Source organism: Canis lupus, chromosome 1 (assembly GCF_048164855.1).
Source record: "Canis lupus baileyi chromosome 1, mCanLup2.hap1, whole genome shotgun sequence".
Classification (NCBI taxonomy): Eukaryota; Metazoa; Chordata; class Mammalia; order Carnivora; family Canidae; genus Canis; species Canis lupus.
This window is the reverse complement of record NC_132838.1, coordinates 100672554-100694189: the sequence shown is the minus strand read 5'-3', so window position 1 is coordinate 100694189 and position 21636 is coordinate 100672554. Positions and strand designations below refer to the sequence as shown.

General features: G+C 46.9%; 1 protein-coding gene across 8 annotated transcripts in view; it reads left to right on the top strand.

Annotated features, from left to right (window-relative positions):
• The first annotated feature begins 6796 nt into the window (after window positions 1-6796).
• The window catches only part of ZSCAN22 (zinc finger and SCAN domain containing 22), a 49839-nt gene continuing 34999 nt past the window's right edge, over window positions 6797-21636 (top strand). For 5 of the 8 annotated variants that reach the window (XR_012026931.1, XR_012026732.1, XR_012026659.1 and 2 more), the window contains exons 1-2: window positions 6797-8118; window positions 8560-8731. Coding sequence is in view for 3 of the 8 variants with exons in the window: in XM_072816861.1 (XP_072672962.1) it covers window positions 12130-12529; window positions 15086-16161 (1476 nt within the window). In the remaining 5 variants the exon portion in view is untranslated. Of the gene's footprint in view, window positions 8134-8559; window positions 8732-12076; window positions 12530-15085; window positions 20258-21636 lie in introns of those variants that run through there. The other 3 variants (XM_072816861.1, XM_072815443.1, XM_072816166.1) reach the window with 3 other exon arrangements.

Sequence of the window (21636 nt, the reverse complement as noted above, 5' to 3'; positions counted from 1 at the left end):
AATGTAGGAGCTGGGCAGCCATTGCTCAGTCCAGACGTTGGTTATGTGCCTGCTGGAGCCATGCCTTTGTTCTGTCACAGGCATGAGCCTTTCACTTTTCCATACAGCCTCACTCAGGGGTTCTCTGTGGCCATCAGGATGTGGTCTGGCCTTGAAGCCTCTGAATTCACCCCCCACAGCCCATCTTTCCAGGTTTATTTCCAGTCATTCCTGTGTTGTCCAAGCCCAGCTTGTTCCGTGTCCTCAGCATCAGTACCCTCCAGGGCACCTCCTTACTGGCTGAATCAGAAGCAGCCTGTCCTCCCCTAATGCCCCCCATGGCAGCATGAACATTGTGTTGTCACTGTCCATGTCCTGTTCAGAGCCCACCCTGGACCCAGAGGCCCTTTAGCACACTCTGTAGACCCATCTCCTGGCATGTGGCAGGGCCAAAATCGACAGGGAATGAATGAATGAATCAGTGAGACACCAAATACAAAATGACTGCAAGGAGGACGACTGGGTGGCTCAGTTGGTTACACATCTGCCTTTGGCTCAGGTCCTGGTCCCCAGGGTTCTGAGATCAAGTCCTACATCGGACTCCCAACTCAGCAGGGAGCCTGCTTCTCCCTCTCCCCCCCTGCTTGTGCTCTCTCTCTCTCAAGTAAATAAAATCTTTTTTTTTTTTTTTTAATTACTGCAAGGGAGTTCCCAAGACCACCTTCAGGTTCCATGACTCACTAGGACTCCAGAACTCAGAAAAGCTGAGATACTGTTTATTACAGTGAAAAGAATACAAATTATAACCACAAAGTTAGAAGGTACATAAACTGGAATCCAGGTACAAACTTCCATTTGCCCTCTCCCAATGTAGTCACACAGACTCTGTAGTACTCCCCGCAAGGCGTGACAATACACATGAAGTATTGGCAGCCAGGGAAGGTTACCCAAGCCTGGAGGCATTTACTGGGGGTTGGCCACATAGATGTGCATGACTGGCCTTAGTTCCTGAGCCTCCAGTTGTCTCAGAGATTAGCCTGATCCGGTGTGACTCAAGGTCCCATCATAAATCACACCTGGTGTAGCCTAAGGCTCCTGGTGAGGAAAGACACTTATCAGGCAGGATATTCCAAGGGCTTGGAGGTTCTCTCAGGAGCCAATCCCTAGGGCCTGTCAATTCTTTGTAATGTGCAGTTTGGACATCCCAGGTCTACTGAGTTCTACTCTTTGCTGCACAATGGCCCAGCGCAGCTGGTGACCAGTGATGCCTCCTTACCTAGCCAAGTGCCACAGCTACTACTACAGCACACAAGAGAGAAGAGGCTTCAGCCAACTGGAGGCAGTGTTGTTTGGGATGCTCCAGATTCCCCCACAAGAGGGCAAGACCACCTCAGGGGCTACATCTTCAGGAAAGCATCCTGTGTGAGCCCCAGGGACCAGGCTGAGAAGTAGGAGAAACTGGGCAGCTGGTAAGCCTCTGGGGCATCACATGGCATGGATGGGGCAGGCTTGCCATGGGCCTTTCTGTAGGGTGGTTGGGCCTCAGAACCAGCTAAATCCAGCTCCATGAGTTTAAGTCCACCACAACCCAAATAAGCTCTGGGTCTCTACCCTCTGCCTCATATTCCTTATCTGTAAAATGGGATAGTGATCCCTTCCCTACAAGGATTTAACATGTTAACTTGTAGAGAAAGAGTATGTCCAGTATGAGTGCTGTTCCACCAGGAAACAGTCTCCAGTTGAGGCAGGTCAGTGATGGTCATAGATTGGCTACGGTTGGGCAATGAGAAAGATGTGCAGCCAAAGGTATTGTGAATGGCCCTATGGGAACTTGGCTGGCCATGTGGAGAGGATAGCAGTTGTAAAGGCATGGGCTTTCGGATTGGGAAGACCTGAGCTTTTCTGGCATCTGATGGTCAGGGCAGAGGCTGGCACAGCACCACACAGAAGCAGGGTCCTAGCCACAGAATGTCCCTGGGGCCATTCCTTCCCATAAGGCAGATGGTCTTCAAGTTCTTTGCCCATTACCATTGATAGCTCACCTCTCTCTCATATCAAACATCTGTCTGCAAAGAGCTGTCCAGACACCATGCCAAGGGCAGGGGAGCCATGGGCACTGACTGCAGGAGGCAGAGGCTGGGCATCCAGGCCCAGCCAGACAGTCCTGCGAAGGGGCAAGGGGGAGTCCATGGGGCCTCAAGGTTCTCACTTCTCTACTTGGGTGGCCCCTGGTAGGGTGTGCATCTGCACTTGAACACACCCTCACACATTGCACACTGACAAAAGATTCTCTCCATGACCAAGTTTCAGTCAGGTTGTTCTGAGCAGTTTTTGATGAGGCCTCAAACCTGGAGCTTCTGTGTCCATTATAGAGTCTAGCTAAGTCACTTTAGCAAGAATCTCCCACCTTCCATATGTGTTTACTCTGGTTCCTCCTCCTCCCCCTCTCCCCAGTGATGTCTGCACACCCTGGCCTGCCTTCAGCAAGAATCCTGTTTGACACCCCCTTTCCCCTGACATTTCCTCTTAGTAACTGTTTTTCCACTGACCCCCATGCTGCTCCCTGACTATAAATCTCAGAGTTGGAATCAGAGTTGAGCCCAGTTCTATACTGAGGGCACAGGGAGAGGTAGAATCTTTTCTTTTAACTTTTTAATTTGATTTAAATTCAATTCAATTAACATATAATGTATTATTGGTTTTAGAGGTAGAGGTCAGTGATTCATCAGTCTTATATAATACCCAGTGATCATTATATCATGTGCACTCCTAATGTCTATCACACAGTTACCCCCTGCTCCCACCTCTTATGGTTTGTCCAGTCTTTGACCTTTTCTTTTTTTTCTTTTTTCTTTTCTTTTCTTTTCTTTTCTTTTCTTTTCTTTTCTTTTCTTTTCTTTTCTTTTCCTTTTCTTTTCTTTTTTTCTTTTCTTCTTTCTTTTCTTTTCTTTTCTTTTCTTTTCTTTTCTTTTCTTTTCTTTTCTTTTCTTTTCTTTTCTTTCTACCATTCTTTTTTATTTAGTTGACAGAGGGTGGGGAAGCTGCAGGGAGAGGGAAAGGGAGAGGTAGGCTCCGCAAGGAGCAGGGAGCCCAATGCGGGCCTTGATCACAGGATGCCAGGATCATGACCTGAGCTGAAGGCAGATGCTCAACCAATTGAACCACCCAGGTGCCCCATCTTTGCCCATTATTTATTTTTATTTATTCATGAGAGACAGAGAGAGAGAGAGGCAGACACAGGCAAGGGAGAAGCAGGCTCCATGCAGGGAGCCCAACATGGGACTCAATCCAGGGTCTCCAGGATCAGGCCCTGGGCCGAAGGCAACGCTAAACCGCTGAGCCACCTGGGCTGCCCATCTTTGGCCATTCTTAAATTGGTTCTTTGTTGAGTTATAAGAGCTCTTGATATTTTCTGGATACAAGTTGTATTACCTGTGTGTCTGTGTGTCTTTACGGGGATCTCTATGTCTGTGCATCTGTGTGACTCAGTGTGTGGCTATATCTGAGCAGGCACAACTTTGTCTCTCACTATGGGCAGAGGTAAGTAGAGGGTGTCATAATCAGCTGGAAAGAGGTGGGAGTTTCTTATCTCAGTTCTCCATGTTACAAAGTCAGGTTTATTATCCCCCATGTTATGGAGAAAGAAGTAGAGAACCAGAGAAGTCAAATCATCTGCTTGAACAGGATAGAGTAAGAAGTACTTACTTCTTACTGGGAATCTTACTGGGAATCGAGATCAGCCGGATCCCCCTCTGTAGCCCATGCTTCCTAGTGCATCACCCTGCTGTTCCTTAGCCAGTGGTTCTCAGCCTTGTCCACACATGAGAATTGCCCAGATAAAAATCTGGATGCCCAGGCCAACCCCCAAACCAATGAAATTTGGATCTGTGATAGGCAGAATAATGCCTCCTCTCCCGGAGCACACTCTAATCCCCAGAACCCATCAATATGTTACCTTATATAACAAAAGAGAATTTGCAAATGGGAAAGAGTATCCTGGGTCACCAAGTATATCCAATGTTATCACAAGGGTCCTTATGAGTGAAAGAGAGAGGCAAAGAGGATCAGAGAGATGGAAATGAGACAATGGTGAAGCAGAGATGAAACAAGGAATGTGGGGCAGCTCCGGTGGCGCAGCGGTTTAGCACCGCCGGTGGCCTGGGGTATGGTCCTGGAGACCTGGGATGGAGTCCCATGTCAGGCTTCCTGCATGGGGCCTGCTTCTCCCTCTGCCTGTGTCTCTGCCTCTCTCTCTCTCTCTCTTATTCTGAATGAATAAATAAATCTTAAAAAAAAAAAAAAGAAAAAGAAAAAAGAAACAAGGAATCCAGGAGAGGCAAGGAAATAGGTCTTCACCTGGAGCCTCTAGAAGGAACTGGACCTGGGCCACCCTGGCAATTTTAGCCCTGTGAGACCCATTTTGGACGTCTGACTTCCAGAAAAGTAAGATAATAGATTTTCGTTGTTAGAAACCACTATGTGGTCATTTGTTAGAGCAATAGGAAACCAATAGAGCCTCTCTAGACACCAACCAGACCAATTGAGCACAGCCAATTATACTCAGGTGAAAAATAGGAAAGGTGGTTCACGGAAGTGATAAAGTAAAAACCAGGAAAAATGTGGGGCTCTTTTCACTGGTAGGTGGAAAGGCAAGTTCTGCTTAGAGGTAGGGAGGCATCAATGATGTGAAGCGGGGCTGTGCAGAAAAGGCAGGGCTGAGAGCTGGCAAGCAGGAGCTGCCAGAAATAAAGCCTTCAGTGGTGCAGAGATGATCACAGCAGAGTTGGGAAACTGGGTTAACTGACAGTACCCAGAGAGTGCCTAGTGCACAAAAGGGGCCCAATGAAGGTGTGGTTTATTGTTATGATTATTGGGAGTCAGCATCTTCGGGTTGTTCCTTTGACAACAGAAGGCATAAAACCACAAGGAAGGCCAAGAAGACCCAAGGAGATGATGGCAGCCAGTACCATCTACAGGCCAAAGCCCAGTACAGAGCTTGACAGGAGATGGGTCTTGGTTGGGGAAAGCAAAGGATTCCTTGGAGTAGAACCGCTGTGGTCTACAGTGGTCAGAAAACACAAAGGGGCCATTTATACAAAATATCAGAGCAGGTAAATCCATGGAGGCAGAAAGTAGATTAATGGCCCTCAGAGACTGAGGGCAGGGGGAATAGAGAGTGACTGCTAATGGGTATGGGGTTTGTATGTGGAGTTATGAAAGCCTTCTGGAATAGTGGTGATCATTGCACAACCTTGTGAATATACTAGAAAGTGAAACTATACATTTTAGAAGGGTGAACTTAAGGTATGTGAATTATACCTAAGAAAGAAGAGTTAAATTTTAAAAGGGAAAGAATATGGAAAGAGGACCAGGTGAAGGAACAAACCTTGGCAAAGGGAAGGGAAGCAATGAGAATCTATGAGGTGTAGGATGAGGGAGATGAGATGCCTCAGGCCTTCAAGACAATGGTAGTTGATGTGGGGCATGGAGAGAACATGGCCACCAGTGCCACTCCCTGGTGTGGAGCTTCTGGTGATGGGTAGGTATGAACTGTAGCAGAAGGCCTTGTCATGCTCATTGCACATGGAGTGCTTCTTACCCATGTGGATGCACTGGTGCTGGCTACGACTGCTGGATGGAGGCCTCATGGCCTTGCCACACTCCAGGTAGGCATAGGGCCTCTCACCTGCATGGGCCTGCTGGTGCTCAACAAGGTAAGCTGCAGGACTTGCCACATGCTGGGCACTCATAGAGCTTCTCACCTGTGTGACTCTGTCGGGGCTGGCTGAGCCATGAACCCTGGATGAAGGCCTGACTGCACATGAAGGTGTGCCAACACTCTTCACACACATAGGGCCTCTTACCTGTATGGACTCGCTGGTGCTGGCTGAGGTCTGCAGTGCCCTTGAAGGCTTTGCCACACAGTCCAAGTACTTGCAGGGCTTCTCACCTGTGTGGAACTTGTGCTGCTCAATGAGTGTGGAACTCTGCCTAAAGGACTTGCCACACTCAATGCATTCAAATAGCTTCTCACCACTGTGTGTCACTGATGGTGGATCAGGATGAGCTCCACTTGAAGGCTTTTCCATAATCCTGACACTGGTAGGGCTCTTCCTTTGTGTGAATCCTGTGTTTCCACAGGTCTGATAGGCTTTTCCCTAGGATGTGTCCTCTCATGCACAGAGAGGGCCAAGTGCTGCTTGAAACTTTTCCCGCACAAGCCACACCTGCAGGGTTTCCTGTCCACACAGGCTACCTACAATATGGCTGGCTCTGGAACCCACTCAAAGCTGCTTCCATATGCAACTAACATGTGTGGTTTCTTTTCCACAGCAATGCTGTCTCGTTTGATAGGGCTGGAAGGTATCCTAACACTCCTCACAACTTCACTGCCTATAACTTCTCCTCACACTAGGAGTTTCCATGTTGGGGACTGACCTTTGTTTAAATCTTCTTGTCAGAAAAAAAAAATCTTGTCAGAAAAGGATCCTCAGTAGGACCTCTGTTCTGGTTCCCTGAGTGGGCCTCAGGAGTGTCAATGTTGGAGATCCCTGGGTGGCTTAGTGGTTTAGAGCCTGCCTTCGGCCCAAGGTGTGATCCTGGAGCCCCAGGATTGAGTCCCACATCGGGCTCCCTGCATGGAGCCTGCTTCTACCTCTGTCTGTGTCTCTGCCTCTCTCTCTACCTCTCATGAATAAATAAACAAAATCTTTACCAAAAAAAAAAAAAAGGAGTGTCAATGTCTTCGAAGGCAGAACCCCATGAGATCTCTTTTCTGATGACCTCCATTATTACTACGATGATGAACTGCAGCAGGTCTTTGAATATGCTCTGTGGTTACCTTTCTTATCTGCAAGAAACCAGGTTGTTAACTTTGTTGACTTGTTTTTGTTTTGTTTTGTTTTGTTTTTTCACTTTGTTGACTTTCTAAACTGAAAAGAAATCAAAAGGCTTGATGAAGTGGATGAAATTACTGGCTCAATTCTTCACTCCTTCCGTACCCTTGGCCATATTTGCAGTTCCTCTCACTAAAGACAGCATGGATACCTCTCCTCAGAAGCCTCCTCACACTCATACCAATGCCCTTTCACCCCATTATGGGCTGAACTGTGCCCCGCCAAGTTCACATGTTAACATCCTAACCTAACCCCCAGTATATCCCAGAATGTGACTGTCATACACAGTCTGGGACCTTCATGCTCTATCAGGCCCTCCTGGGCACCACATCTCTGTCTCACAGACACCATTACACAATGTGACAGCATTACACAGAATGCTGCAGGATTATCACATATGGTGACTAACACGGAGGTCTCTCTCACATACACACAGAACTACCCACACACGTGGTCATAGGGAATGACACACGCAATCTACCTCTAGGACACTTATAGTCGCACAGGACAAACACATGGAATCACCTGTATACGGTCACAGAAAGCAACACACACTATATAGGATGCACACTCTTCACACCAACACCCGCACCCCTTACCTTCACGCACCATGCACGGTGCTGCCTCCCGCACAGACCCCGGCCCAACTCTCCGCTCACCGCCACCACAACCCCATAAAGGCCCACCCTTCAGCCAGCTGTCCCGTTCAGACTACAACTCCAGGCGTGCCCCGGGACGCGCAGGGAGGACGCGAGGCCTTCTGGGGATTGTGGTCCAGAAGGACGAGACGGCGGCGTCGGGGCTTTGGGGGCCGCGGAGCTCGAGACGCGAGACCTGATGAAAACTGTAATCCTGGCTAGCAGGCGCGTCTGCTGGACAGCGCAGCGCATTCTGGGAGTCGTGGTCCCGGCGAGCGGGCGCGCAGGCGGCCTAGCCTAGGAGGCGCCTCCAAGAGCACTCCCGGAAGTGGCCGCAGCTGCGCGGGTGAGGGGGTTGCTCGGGGTGCGGTCCGCTGGAGTCGCGGCGGGAGAGGAAAGCGCCAGGCCCCGAAGCCCGCGGCGGCCTGAGCCAGACGGGCGGGCCCTACTCGCCGACGGGAGCTTGAAGCGCTAACCACCAGCGGCGCGGCTGGAGGACCGACTGACTGACGCACGGACCGAGTGTGGAACTCCCTGTCGGATGTGGGAGCCGCTGACTGGGACGCAGCCTGCCTGTGGGCTCCGGCAGCGGCCACATCGCGGGCGTGCGTTTCTGACTGGTAGCCTGGGAGTGGGGGGGGGGGGGGGGGGGTCTTCGGATGTCCTATGCGGCTGACCAAGACGGTGGCCTGAGCTTCCAGGGGATCCTGTGATGCTATGAGTGAGAGGGTGGGGGTGTGGCTGGCCGTGTGACCTCAGGTGTGACCGCGAGCATCTACCGTGTGACTGACGGGCTGAGATTATGAGTGGCTGTGCCGGCATCCTCCGCTGTGACGGCGCTGCTGTGAGGGCCTGTGTTTATGGGACTAACTGTGCATTTTGTGCGTCTGGGCATAGTTTGGAGTATGACTGACACCATGCCTGAGATAGGGTGTGTGTGTGACTGTGTGATTGACTAAGATTTTGTCAGGCCTACTGAAATTTGGGTGATTTGCAGAGAGTTCACCAAGTAGGTGACAGGGACTTTGTGCTTTGTGTGTCTGCAGTTGGAGTTATTTGACAACCCGTAGCAGGGTTTATGGATATGTCCCCCAGCACCTGTGGACTTAAGTCTGGCAGTCAACAGATTGGTTGTTTACCACATGTTTGCTGTGTGCCAGACCTGTACTGGACATCTGTCATGGATCACCTTGGGTAACCTCACAGCAGCTCTCTGAGGTAGGTGCCAACTAATAGGGTGACTACATGTAAGGACCATTCTCCTCAGTTGGTTAAACACTCAAGGTTTGGAGGCCTTGACCTGATATGAGGTCACCATGTTGGGAATGGGCTGAGGCAGGTGGGTGTACATGTGTCTCAGAGACTGTTATCAGTGATTTTCCAGGACAGGAGCTCCAGAGGTACAAAAAGGAGCTTGGAATCTTGCTGCATTTATTGTCATCCCTAAAATTCCTGCTTCCCCTCCCCCTGTATGGTGATTCCCCACATCTGTGGGTGACCATGCTCAGCCTTTCCTCATTCCTCCATTTGCTTAGCACCCATCTATGATGTACTTGACATAGACCGTGCCCTGCGTGCCCTGGAAACTGTTGCTACAGCAAGAGCAAGCCCAGTCTCTCTGGGGCAACATGTGGTTATAGCCAGAGCTGGGTAAAGAGAGACCCAGAGCCCTCAGAAAGATACTTAACTTGCTCCCAAGTGCTTGGACAGCTCTTGGAGAAGATGGCAGGTAAAGTGCCATTTGGAGGACTAGGAAGAATTAAGTGCAGAGAGAGATTTTAGAAAAAGAGGGTAACAGGGACAAAGGCTGAGAAAATGGGGATTGAGAGTAATGGCAAGGTGACAAGAGGCTCAAGAGCTTCATGATGGAGTTGGGGGCTAAAACACAGTTTTGCCAGAAGTTGCCAGCTATCACTGAAAGGTTTTAGGGTTGGAGTTTATTTTACTAACGTTTGCTTGTCCCTATGCCCACGGCCATGGCTCAAGTGCAACATTTGTTATCTCTTTAAGTTTAGCTATCTTAGCAGTGTAAAGTGGTATTTCATCGTGGGTTTGATTCGCATTTCTCTGGTAGCCGTGATGAGCAACTTTTCGTGTCGCCTGTTGGCCATTTGTATATCTTCTTTGAAGAAATGTCTAGTCAAAATCTTTGCCCATTCTTTAACTGGATTATTTGTCTTTTTATTATGGAGTTGTTTAGATACAGGTTCCTTTTCAGGTATATAATTTGCAAATATTTCCAGACATTTTGTGGGTTGCCTTTTCGCTTTCTTGATGGTGTCCTTCAAATTGGGAAAGTTTTTAATTTTGATGAAGTTGTTTTTCTACTTTATCTTTCATCATTTATCCAGGAAGCCTTTGCATTTTTCTAATTGAAGTATAGTTAACATACAGTATTATATTAATTTCAGCTGCACAACATAGTGATTCAACATTTATATACAGTATAAAATGATCACCAGAATAAGTCTAGTTACCATCCCTTACCATACAAAGTTGATACGATATCATTATCTGTATTACATGTACTATACCTTACTTCCCCATGACCTATTTATTTTATAACTGTTAGTTTGTACCTCTTGATCCCTTTCACCCAGTCCCAAACCCCCTTCTCCTCTGGCAGCCATCAGTCTGTTTTCTGTATATATGCAGCTAGTTTTGTTTTGTATGTCTGTCAGGTTTAATCTGATTGGTAGTCAGATGAAATAGGCTTGGCAAAAGTTGGTCGAAACAGGCTTTTAATGGGACTCAGGCTTTTATTGGGACTGGCTCTCGCTCTCCGCTCTCTGGTGAGGTTCTGTGGCCCACAGGGGAGAGAGAGAGCGAGAGAGCAGGGAGTCTCCCGTGGGGAAGTTGCACGTAGGGGAGTGTAAGCAGGCTTTTTAAGAGGGGAGGGGTAAGGGGTTGTGTGTCTGTACGGGGTGATAAGTATTAGGACATATTACTGGTGAAATCAATATGAGGGATAACTGCTCATGCCCTTATGTGGGGTCTGGGTAAAGTACGGTTCAGGTTTCCTGCATAGGTCCAGTCTCCCCCTGATGACTGTCTTCGGGCAGTCTTCTGGTGATGGGAAAGTTCTGAGGTGGGGGCAACAAGGTGGAGGGTCCGCCCCCATTTTGTTGGTGCCTCTCGATCCCCCTTGATCCCGCCGGCCCAACAATGTCCATTTGTTTTGTTTTTTAGATTCCACATGTAAGTGAAATCATATGGTATTTATCTTTCTCTGACTATTTCATTTAGCATAATACCCTCAGGGTCCATCAGTGTTATAATTCACGGCAAGATTTTGTTCTTTTTTAATGGCTGAGTAATATTCCATTATATATATTTGCCACATCATCTTTATCCATTCATCTATCGATGGACACTTAGGTTATGTCCATATCTTAGCTATTATAAATAATGCTGCAATGTATACAGGGGTGAATATAGTTTTTCAAGTTAGTGTTTTCATTTTCTTTGGATAAATGCCCAGAAATGGAATTGCTGGATTGTATAGTAGTTTTTAATTTTTGCATTTTTTTAAGTTTATGCAGAACACTGGCCAAATTAACTATACACAGGGTCACAAACCAAGTCTCAGCAAATTTCAAAAGATTGAAATTGACTAAAGCACGTTTTCTGAGTACAATAGACTTAATCTGGAGATCAGTAATAAAAAGACAACTAGAAAACCCCAATTTTTTGGAAATGAAATTGCAGATTTCTAAATAACCCACAACAGAAATTAGAAAATATTTTGAACTCGTTAAATGATAATGAAAGTGCAACATCAAACTTGTGGGTATGCAGCTAATGCTCTCTGTGTTTAGAAGGAAATTTATAGCCTTAAGTATGTGTAATAGAAAAGAGGAAAGAGGGATCCCTGGGTGGCGCAGCGGTTTGGCGCCTGCCTTTGGCCCAGGGCGCGATCCTGGATACCCGGGATCGAATCCCACGTCGGGCTCCCGGTGCATGGAGCCTGCTTCTCCCTCTGCCTATGTCTCTGCCTCTCTCTCTCTCTCTGTATGACTATCATAAATAAATAAAAATTATAAAAAAAAAAAAAAAAAAAAAAAGAAAAGAGGAAAGAAAGGCTGAAAGTCAATTATGTAAGTATCCATTGCAAAAGCTACAAAATAATTAGCAAATAAAGTGAGAGAATGACCATTTGGTTCCCTGAGGAGTGTGTGTGAGATAGGAGGGAGACCTGGTTCTGTGTGGGAGGAGCAGGCTGTAAGCAGACTGGCCCTGGGGTCAGGCTCCCTCGATTTGTAGCTCAGCTTCCCAGTCCCTTCAGTATCTGGGAAATTTTAGGCAAATCTTTTCTTCCTGTGTATCTGCTTCCATATCCATATAATGGAAAGGAAGTTCCTACCCCGAGTTTGTTGTGGGTTTTAAATTAGTTACTATATGCAAATGTTTAGAATGGTGCCTAACACCTGATTATTCTGAGCATCTATATCTCTGTGAGAGTGAGTCACATCTCACAGGCCCCAAGCCTGCATCTGCTGTGTTCTACTGGTGTGAGCAGAGCTCCAAGTTCCACATGATGATAAAGTTCTGGCATTCCTGCAGATCCAATTCCAACACTCCAACCAACCTGTGCCTCACTTTTTTGCTGCTGCTTCATGGCCATGCCCAAGAGCCCTCTGAGCCCAGTGCTCTGGGAACAAGATGGCTTTCTACATGTGAAGGTGGAGGATGAGGAGGCCAGCCTCTCTGAGATCCAGGAATCTAGCCTTGGCCACACTGCCCACCCTGAGACTGCACGTCTTCGCTTCCGGCACTTCTGCTATGAAGAGGCATCCAACCCACATGAGGCCCTGGCCCAGCTCCGTGAACTCTGCCACCAGTGGCTGCAGCCTGAAGCACACTCCAAGGAGCAAATGCTGGAGCTGTTGGTGTTGGAGCAGTTCCTGGGCGCACTGCCCCCCAAGATCCAGTCCTGGGTGGGTGCCCAGCTCCCCAAGAGTGGTGAGGAGGCTGCCATGCTGGTGGAAGGTCTGACTCAGGCATTCGACAAGAGAGGTGAGGGAGAGCAACAGCACACTTAGAGCAAAGCCTGTACTGGAATGTAGGAGTGCAGGGTTTGGGCTTGGGGGCTCTAATGCACACACTTGTCACCTTTGTACTTCACCCAAACTCTTTTATTTTTTTTTTTTAAGTTTGAGAGAGAGAGAGAGAGAGAGAGAGAGAGCAGAAGCAGGGGGAGGGGCAGAGGGAGAAGGAGAAGCAGACTCCCTGCTGAGCCAAGAGCCCAACAGGCTCAGTCCCAGTACCCTGAGATCATAACCCGAGCTGAAGGCAGACACTTAGCCGACTGAGCTACCCAGGCACCCTTAGCTTTACTCTTAAGTATCTTCTATCCTCATTGGAGACAAAGTTGGCTCAGCAACCCAGGCTTATTTCTTATTAATGTAGAAACCCCAGGGGAGAATAGTAAAAGATTCTTAGCCTGAGCCCCACTGAACTGGTTGGGGTCTTGTGTTTGCCTTTGGCTGACCAGATCCCAGGGATGGACATGAGCAAAGAATACCAGGCTGCTGGAGACTGGAAGCCTGTGGGGGTGAGGGTGACAGAAATGTCAGGTATGTCCCCTCTGCTGGTCTCTAGGATCTGTGTGAATCAGACCTGCCCTCAGCTAGAGTAGTCACTGTTGCTCTGGGGGACCCACATTTATGTCCCAGCCCAGGGAGGTCCTAGAGTAAGCAGCCATAAGACAGTTAAGAGCAGGGAGTGAAGGCTCCTCCCAAAAGGACCTGGCCCAATTTGGCCTGGCCTGATGGTAGCAGATAGTGTGTGTATGCCAGGACCAGGGAGAAGGCGTGCTGTGGGTAGAGGGAACAGAAATATCATCAGGGTTTGGTAGATCCAACCACTGCTCCTCTCCCTCCTGGCCGCATGACTTTCTTGTGCCTCAGTTTCCCTGTCAATAAAATGGGAATTGCAGTCATAATACCTATTCAGCGTCATTGAGAGGCGTAAATGAGGCATTACCTGTGCAGCACATGAAACAGTGCCTGGTACAGATTAAACACAGTGGAAACTGTAGCTATTAGGATGATTTCTTTTTTTTTAAGCTCCTTGAGAAACAGACCTTTCTGGAGAGGTTGATCATGTTCCTTGGCCCTAACAGCTATGCATAAGCAGAGGTCACAGGGACAGGGAGAGGAGGTAATGACCCCATTCCCCTGCAGGGTCGAGAAATTTGTGAGAGAAAAGGCAATATGGCACTGAGATGAGGAGAAAGAGCTGGCAGTCCAGGCAGAGGGAATGGTGGGGGTGAAAGCCTAGGTGGTATGATATGGACCAGTGCATTCTGGAAAGAGCAGGTTGTGCGATATTTTTGGAATAGAGGAAGAAAGGGGATGTGAGACCAAGCATGTGGCTGGGGAGGTTGGGTACTTAGGAGAACCTCTGTGGGCTTAGAGGAGGAAAGCTGAAATCTACAGCTGAAATCTCAGCTTGGCCACTAGCTAACTGTGTGATCTCGTACCAGTTAGTTACGCAAGAACTTCCTTCAGCTGGGCCTTACTTTCCTTGTGTGAAGTTAGTTGTTGCAGTATGTCCTGTGAGAGCAGACTAAAGCTGAAATGAGGCAATGGAAATTACCCGCTGTACTTGGAAACTAGCACATAACAAGAGCCTAGTAATGACCAGCAGCCTTGGGAGGTGAGCACTATAGTATCCCTCTCTTCCAGGTGGGGAAGCAGGTCCAAGTGAAGGTAAGATTGCCCAAGGCCCCAGAGCTGGCTAGTGGCAGAGCTGCGTGCGGCTCCACTGTGGACTCCAGCAGCAGTTGTTCTGCCTGCCCCCATCTCTTCCTGAATTCTGTCCAGTACATGATGCTATTAAGTGTCCGTAGGTGCCCTGTGCACCCATCAAGGGTCAGTTCAGTTCAGAGGGTCAGTTCAGGCATCTACTACCTCATTCACAACCAGTCTCCTGCCACCTTTTAACTACGCTCTGCCTTCACAGCCATTTATAAAGAGTGGGCCCCAGGCCTCCTGGGGGCTTAAAGAGGCCAAGTGGGCATTTCACCCACTCACCCTCAGCAGTTGTTGTCTATTTAGGGCTCAAGGTAGAGTCGACTGGAGAAAATTGCACAGTTGTCAGCATCTGGAATTGATTCCCTCATTTAGCCAGTATTTAATGAACGTTTGCGGAAAATCCTCAGTAGGCTGTCCAAACCCCGGGAGAAAGGTACTGCCCAGAGGGAGTGAGTACACGGGCACTGGGCAAGCACAAGCCCCTGTGCATGCTTACTTGCTCTCACTCTTTCAGTTCAGTTCAACCTCAGGGTCTTCCTTCTGACTCTGGAGCCAAAATCAGCAGCCTTGAAGAATGGAGAATTTGGGGAGAAGGGAGGATTGGAACTTGTGATCCAATTTTCGATGGTGTAGGAGAGCAGCCCTATGCCCTTTTGTCATTGAGGATACCAAATGAGAAACTCTTCTTTGGAAACAGGGCCAAATGTCAGGAGTGTCTATGTCTCCCCTTAGAGAGTGAGACCCCAGGGCCCAGGCTGAGTGGGGGAAGCCCCGTGTGGAAAGAGTGGTGATGCTGTGGTTTGGATTGTTTCAGGATGGGACCTGGGAGCCAAGCTCTCAGAGGCAAGCTGCAAGCAGAGTGATTTGGAAGAGTCAGAGTCATTAAACAGGGCCACTGAAACCCTCATGAGAGGTGTTACCCTGGGACTCACCTATAGTGATGCTTGTGAACCTGAGGGCAGCTCAGAGAGGCAGGCAGGACTCTCAGGGGAAATCTGGACAAAGTCTGTCCCCCAAGAGATGGATTTCAGGAAAACTTCAGAGCCTCACAAGGATGTTCCCACAGACCAACCTAGCTGTGAATCTGGTGCCTTGGGGAATAGTCCCAATGTGTGGCCAAATTTCACCTCACAAGATAAGACACCAGAAGAGAAATTTGATCCACTGGATGGCGATAGGACAGAGCCTCCATACATATACTCAGGGAGGAAGTCTTCCAAGTGTGGTGAATGTGGGAAAACATTCCAGAACTCCTCAGCCCTTGAGACACACCAGAAGAGCCATTCTCGGAAGACACCCTATACTTGTAGTGAGTGTGGGAAAGCCTTCAGCCGGAGCACTCACTTGACCCAGCATCAAGTCATCCACACAGGGGCAAAGCCCCATGAGTGTAAAGAGTGTGGGAAGGCCTTTAGTCGAGTCACCCACCTAACTCAGCACCAGAGGATCCACACTGGAGAAAAACCCTACAAGTGTGAGGAATGTGGCAAAACTTTCAGCCGCAGTACTCATCTCACTCAGCACCAGCGAGTGCACACAGGGGAGAGGCCCTATGAGTGTGATGAGTGTGGGAAGGCCTTCAGTCAGAGCACCCATCTGACTCAGCATCAGCGCATCCACACTGGGGAGAAGCCCTACAAGTGTGATGCTTGTGGGAGAGCCTTCAGTGACTGCTCAGCTCTGATCCGCCACCTGAGAATCCATTCTGGAGAGAAACCATATCAGTGTAAGATTTGTCCGAAGGCCTTTGCACAGAGCTCCTCCCTCATTGAGCACCAGAGGATCCACACAGGAGAGAAGCCGTACAAATGCAGCGACTGTGGGAAGGCCTTTAGCCGCAGCTCGGCCCTCATGGTTCACTTGAGGATCCACATCACAGTGCTGCAGTAACCAAAGAAAGCCCTTGGGACCCAGAATAACAACTTCCCCTCAGAGGCTCAACATCTAAGAGAAACCCTAAATTCCAAAGAACAAAGAATGGGATGGGTGATTGATAGTACCCTAAAATGATAAGGTGCTTAAGGGCAGACTCTGGGGCTGTCTGGAAACAACTCTGCTTTTGGAGACCCAGATGGAGGTGCCTGATGAATACAAAGCTATTCAGGTCAGCTGAAGAAGTAAGCTTCCAGAAGGATCCTGCTTCTCTTCATACCCCATTCAGGTCCATCAGAGAAGGGACAGCTGAGCTGAGAACTTGTATTGGTCTTCAGAGCCAGGGCAATTAGGATGAAGTTTCTTTTGGGACTCAGTGGTCCCAAGATGCTCTGAGCAGACAAGCTCCAGCTTCATGTTCCCATGTAGCTCTTCTTGCCTTTTCCTCTTTTGTTTAACCCAGGAGGGATGCTGGCCCATGCCCACCTCTGTGCCTTCACACATACTCTTTTACTCCACCTATTCATGTCTAACTCCAAGGCCAACCTGTGAGGCAGCCTGTTCTGTGATGCCTTCTCCAGGCCCTCAGTCTCTCTCCCATTCTCCGTTAATCGAGGGTACAGCATGATATTTGCCCAGCATCTGTTTCTCCTTGCCCTCTCCAATATCCCACCAGTCATCAGCCCTGTTGGTTTTATCAAAAATTCACCTCTAATCTGTTTTCTCTGCCATTTTCACTTCTTTGAGCTCTCATCTCCTCTCGTCTGGATTACAGCTGGAGTCTCCTACCTTCATTCTCTCCCCTGACTTCCTTCACTGTTTCATTCTCCACACCAGCCTCCAGGGGGTTCTTTCTGTAATCCAAACCTGATTGTGTCACTCCGTCATGGAAAGCTCTCCATTGCATCACCTTCGGTGGCAAAGCTTCCTGAACGATTACAAGTATGCAGAGACATAAGTCTTTCTGAGCCCCAAACAACCTCTCCAGCTATAGGTGCATGTGAATATTGTCATTTTGCTGTGTGTGCAGTTATGTGAAAGTAGTTTCAAAATACTGTCCTTTAGGATATATGTCAAACTCTTTCACCTGCCATTCACGATCAGCCTCATCTACTGTAGTAGCCCCCACCTTCTACACACCAGCCATGTGGAATACTTGTGGTTCTTAAAGAAGCCATATTTTTCCTACCCATGTGCCTCTGTACCTGTACCTGGAAACCTCCTCTCTCCCCCCACAACTCAGATGTTTCACATCTCTCTCTCTAACAAAGCCTTCTCTGCCTCCTTGAGCAGACATCAACTTGCCTTCTCTGCTTTCAGAGCACCTCCTTAACTTCTCTTTAACTGCCTACCATGTTGTATTTACTCCTTGAAGAGCTTGAAGTCTGTGTTTCTCAAAGACACTGTGAGCTTCCAAGAGCAGGGGCCATGTCTTACTCTCAGTATCCATAGCATAGGATACAATAGGCTCTGACCAATGTCTGTTGAATGAATATACTGGGACTGGTGCCTTCCTGGAGGCAGTCACCATGGTCCACTCTGGAACCTAATATATGTCTTTGCTGTCTCCTCAGCACCATGCAGGACAAGAACAATCTGATTTTCCCAGAGCCCCAGCACCCAGACAAGCCTGGCATACCATGGCCTCAATAAAATGTTACGGTATTTTAAGTCTACCCTTTCTCTCGCCCCAGAATCCCCCTGGACTCAGTGGTTGCCAACATGCTGTTAGTGCTCTCTCTCTGCTCTCTCTGGCCTTTTCTCACAGTTCTATATCCTCTTTCAGGGTCCATGTCTGTAACTAGATGTCACAGCCTCTGTTCTTAACTGTCAGGGTGTTAGTCTTCATCTCTTTCTCTGATGATCCCCACCATGTGTTAACCATTTGATCTGCCATATGGTTTTGTACTGTTCATCGTCACCATCTCTCCCTATGTTTCACCGTGTGTCTTGGACTTGTTCCCTCCATGTCACAAGTAAACAGTCACACAGACCAACCAAGGAGTAAGGTTCAGAACAGGAAGGCTGAGACCCAGGGAAACAGAAATCTTGTGCCAGTATCTGAGAGAGTCCCCGATACACCTACACACAGGCAGACTGCCAGGTATAATGAGACAGGCTGAGAGACTCAGAGAATGTTGACAGATGTAGGGAAAAGCTCAGAGATGGTAGATATACATTCCTAGTGAAATGATCACACAGGCCTCCAACAAACCTGCAGGCAGTGGAAAAGATGTGGGCCTAAAGTTAGGCTACAGAGCCCCACTCCTCCCCAAGGCTGCTTTTGGGACTTGGATAAGTGACTTCCCTGAACTTCAGTGACCTGCTCTTCTGTAAAGCATGAATAAGATGACCTGACTTGTGCAGCAGCCAAACCAAGGCCTGGCCACCAGCTTGTAGCATCAATCTCCACCTCTTTCTGTCCCTGTCTTCCTGCTCTTTGGCACTGAAGAACTGACTCTCCACCCCCTGGCACTCTGAGCATCTCCAGCACTCTCTTTGTCACGAGATGTGTCTTCCCATGTTTATCTAAAGAGGAAGTCAGGGGGGCAAAGAATCTTTATTAAGGATCTACATGCATTGTCCAGTCTGCTAAATATTATGTACATCATCTCACAACACTTAGGGCAGGATGACCATTCCCACTTTCTAGAGGAAGGGACTTGGGGTTGGAGAATGTAAGTGGCCAAGTTTATACTGCCAGAGACTGGAAGCATTGAGATTTGAAAACCTATCCAAATATGTCAGCAATTTCAATAAGCATCACTATATTCAACAAACCAAGGAAGACAAATATTAACATTGGATTTCAAATCCGGATATAATGTTCTTTAGAATAAACACATCTAAAGTGGAAAAGTTGAGGGTAAAGTAATAGAAAAGGATATACAAGGCAGACATGAATCTGAAGAAAGACAACAGAGCTGTATTAATTTTGACAAAGTAGATATAGACACAGAAAAGCATTAGTAGGGTCATAGATCACTATGTTTTTTATAAAAAGAACAATTCATTAAAAGATGTGATAGTTTGAAACCAGACAGAAATGGATTGAAATGTGTTGAAATCATGGAAATGGATAAGACCATATGTGTAGTTGGAAATGCTACCACATTCTTTGTGATAACAGAATATTTGAAGAAATAATTACTAAAACTTTCCAAATTTGGCAAAACTTGTCCATTTACAGGTTTAGAAAGCTCAGTGAACCCCAAACAGCATAATCTCAAAGAAACCTATACCTGCACATATCATAATCGAACTGATGAAAACAAAACATTTAAAAATTTTGAACAGTCTGTGAAAAACTAAGCATCATATAAAGGTCAATGCAAAAGATTATGGGTTTCTTGTCAGAAATATTGGAAGCCAGAAGGCAGAGAAACAACATGTTTAAAGTGCTGGGGGGAAAAAAACCCTGTCAATCCAAAATTGACATCAGGAAGGAGAGTGAAATACAGGATTCCTGGGTGGCTCCGCGGTTTACCACCTGTCGTCAGCCCAGGGCATAATCCTGGAGTCCTGGGATCGAGTCCCACATCAGGCTCCTTGCATGGGGCCTGCTTCTGCCTTTGCCTGCGTTTCTGCCTCTCTCTCTCTCTCTCTCTCTCTCTCATGAATAAATAAATAACATCTTTAAAAAAAAAAAAAAAGGAAGGAGAGCAAAATTAAAACATTTTCAAATGATGTAAAACTAACAGTCTTTTGCCAGCTGGCTAAAAGCATTGTTTTGGTGGAAGGAAACTGATAACAGAAGGAAAATTGGAACCTTGGTAATGAAGAAAGAGTAATACATTGCAAATATTTGATCTTTAAGATACATGAGTGTTTTTTATAAAAAGATATACATGGCTGTTGAAAACAAAATTTATAACAGTGGAGTTTTCAGTGTATGTTGATATGTATATGACTACAACATAAAGAGGGGAGAGTATCAAAATTCATTCAGTGATATATTTGAGATCTGTATATTTTAATGCATATACATTATGTTTCAAAGATATAAAGTTGTCATATCACTAGGTTGTACAACTGAAACTAATGCAATATTGTATGTCAGCTATACTAAAAAAAATTGAAAAATAAAAGGATGAAGAAAGATATAATCAAAAAATGTTAGAGTGACTATATTAATATCATCCCAAGTAAACTTCAGAACAAGGAAAATTACCAATGATAAAGAGACATTACATAATGATAAATGTCAATCTACAAAAAAGACATAATTCCAAATATGTATGCATCTTAACAACAAAGTCCTAATATATATGAAGCAAAAAGAGAACAGAAGGGAAATAATAAATAAATTCATAATTATAATTGGGGACTTCTACACCCTTCTTTCTAGAATCAACAGAACAAGTAGATAGGAAATCAGGATACAGAAGAACTGAACAACAGCAACCAACTGGATATGATTGATGAAGTCGCCAGTATTTAAATATTGCCAATTATTTTTTATGCACAAAGAAGTAATATCCTATTACTTAACTAATACTTGTTTTTAAGCCTAAGAATGAGCTGTTACTGATGTTTACCCCCAAGAAATCAAGGATCTATGTTTCCTGACGAATTAATTCAGAAGTAAGTAGAAAGAAGGGAATAATAATGATACAAGTAGAGATCCACAAAGTAGACAAGAGACCCCAGAAAAAAATGAACAAATCCAAAAGTTAATTAGTAATTTGAAAACATTAATACGATTGATAAACCCCTAGCTAGACTGACAGAGGAGGGAGAGAAGTTGAGGTGGGGGAGGACACAGTATCAAGCATGAAAGAGGTGACATAACTACAGATCCAGCAAGCATTGAAAAATACAGGAATGTTGTAAACAACTATACCAGTAAATCAGATCACTCAGATGAGATAGGCAAATTCCTTAAACAAAATTTATCAAGTGTTAGTTGATAATGCTAATACATACCCCTTGGTATGCCAGTACCTTAACAGCCAAGCTCTGAATGGACTGCAATGAGATGGTCCAGGAAGGTATTGGGTCAGGCAAAGGGCCTTAGATCTGAGGGGAAGGAGGAAAGAATAGAATAGCCCCACCCCTCCAAAAGTTTCAATCTCCAGTGTGAGAGACCTAGCCTTTGGCTGGGGAAAGAGTCCAGCTCCACCAGCTGGTGGCTACTCAGTCCAGAAAACAAAACTACAAAATGCAGCCTCTCTGAAGTGCCTCCCAGTGTGAGGACCAATTTGGTCAAGGTGGGATTGGGTATGTCTGGAGCCTCAAGGTACTTCCCCAGACCCACTGGGGACCAGGCAGAGGTGCCTGGGGAGTAGGAGGCAGCTTGAAGAAAGCAAAAGGTAATCTTGAACAATGTGGACCCAAGTAGCCAATCTTTGGCCCGTATATCCCCAGGATCCAACCCAGAGGCCATCCACCTTTAGGACCCCAGCCCACTTCCCTCAGCCGTGGAAGTACAGGCCCCTGCATCAGGGCTGCCATTAGCCAAGGACACCTTTTTTTTTTTCTTAAAGATTTTAT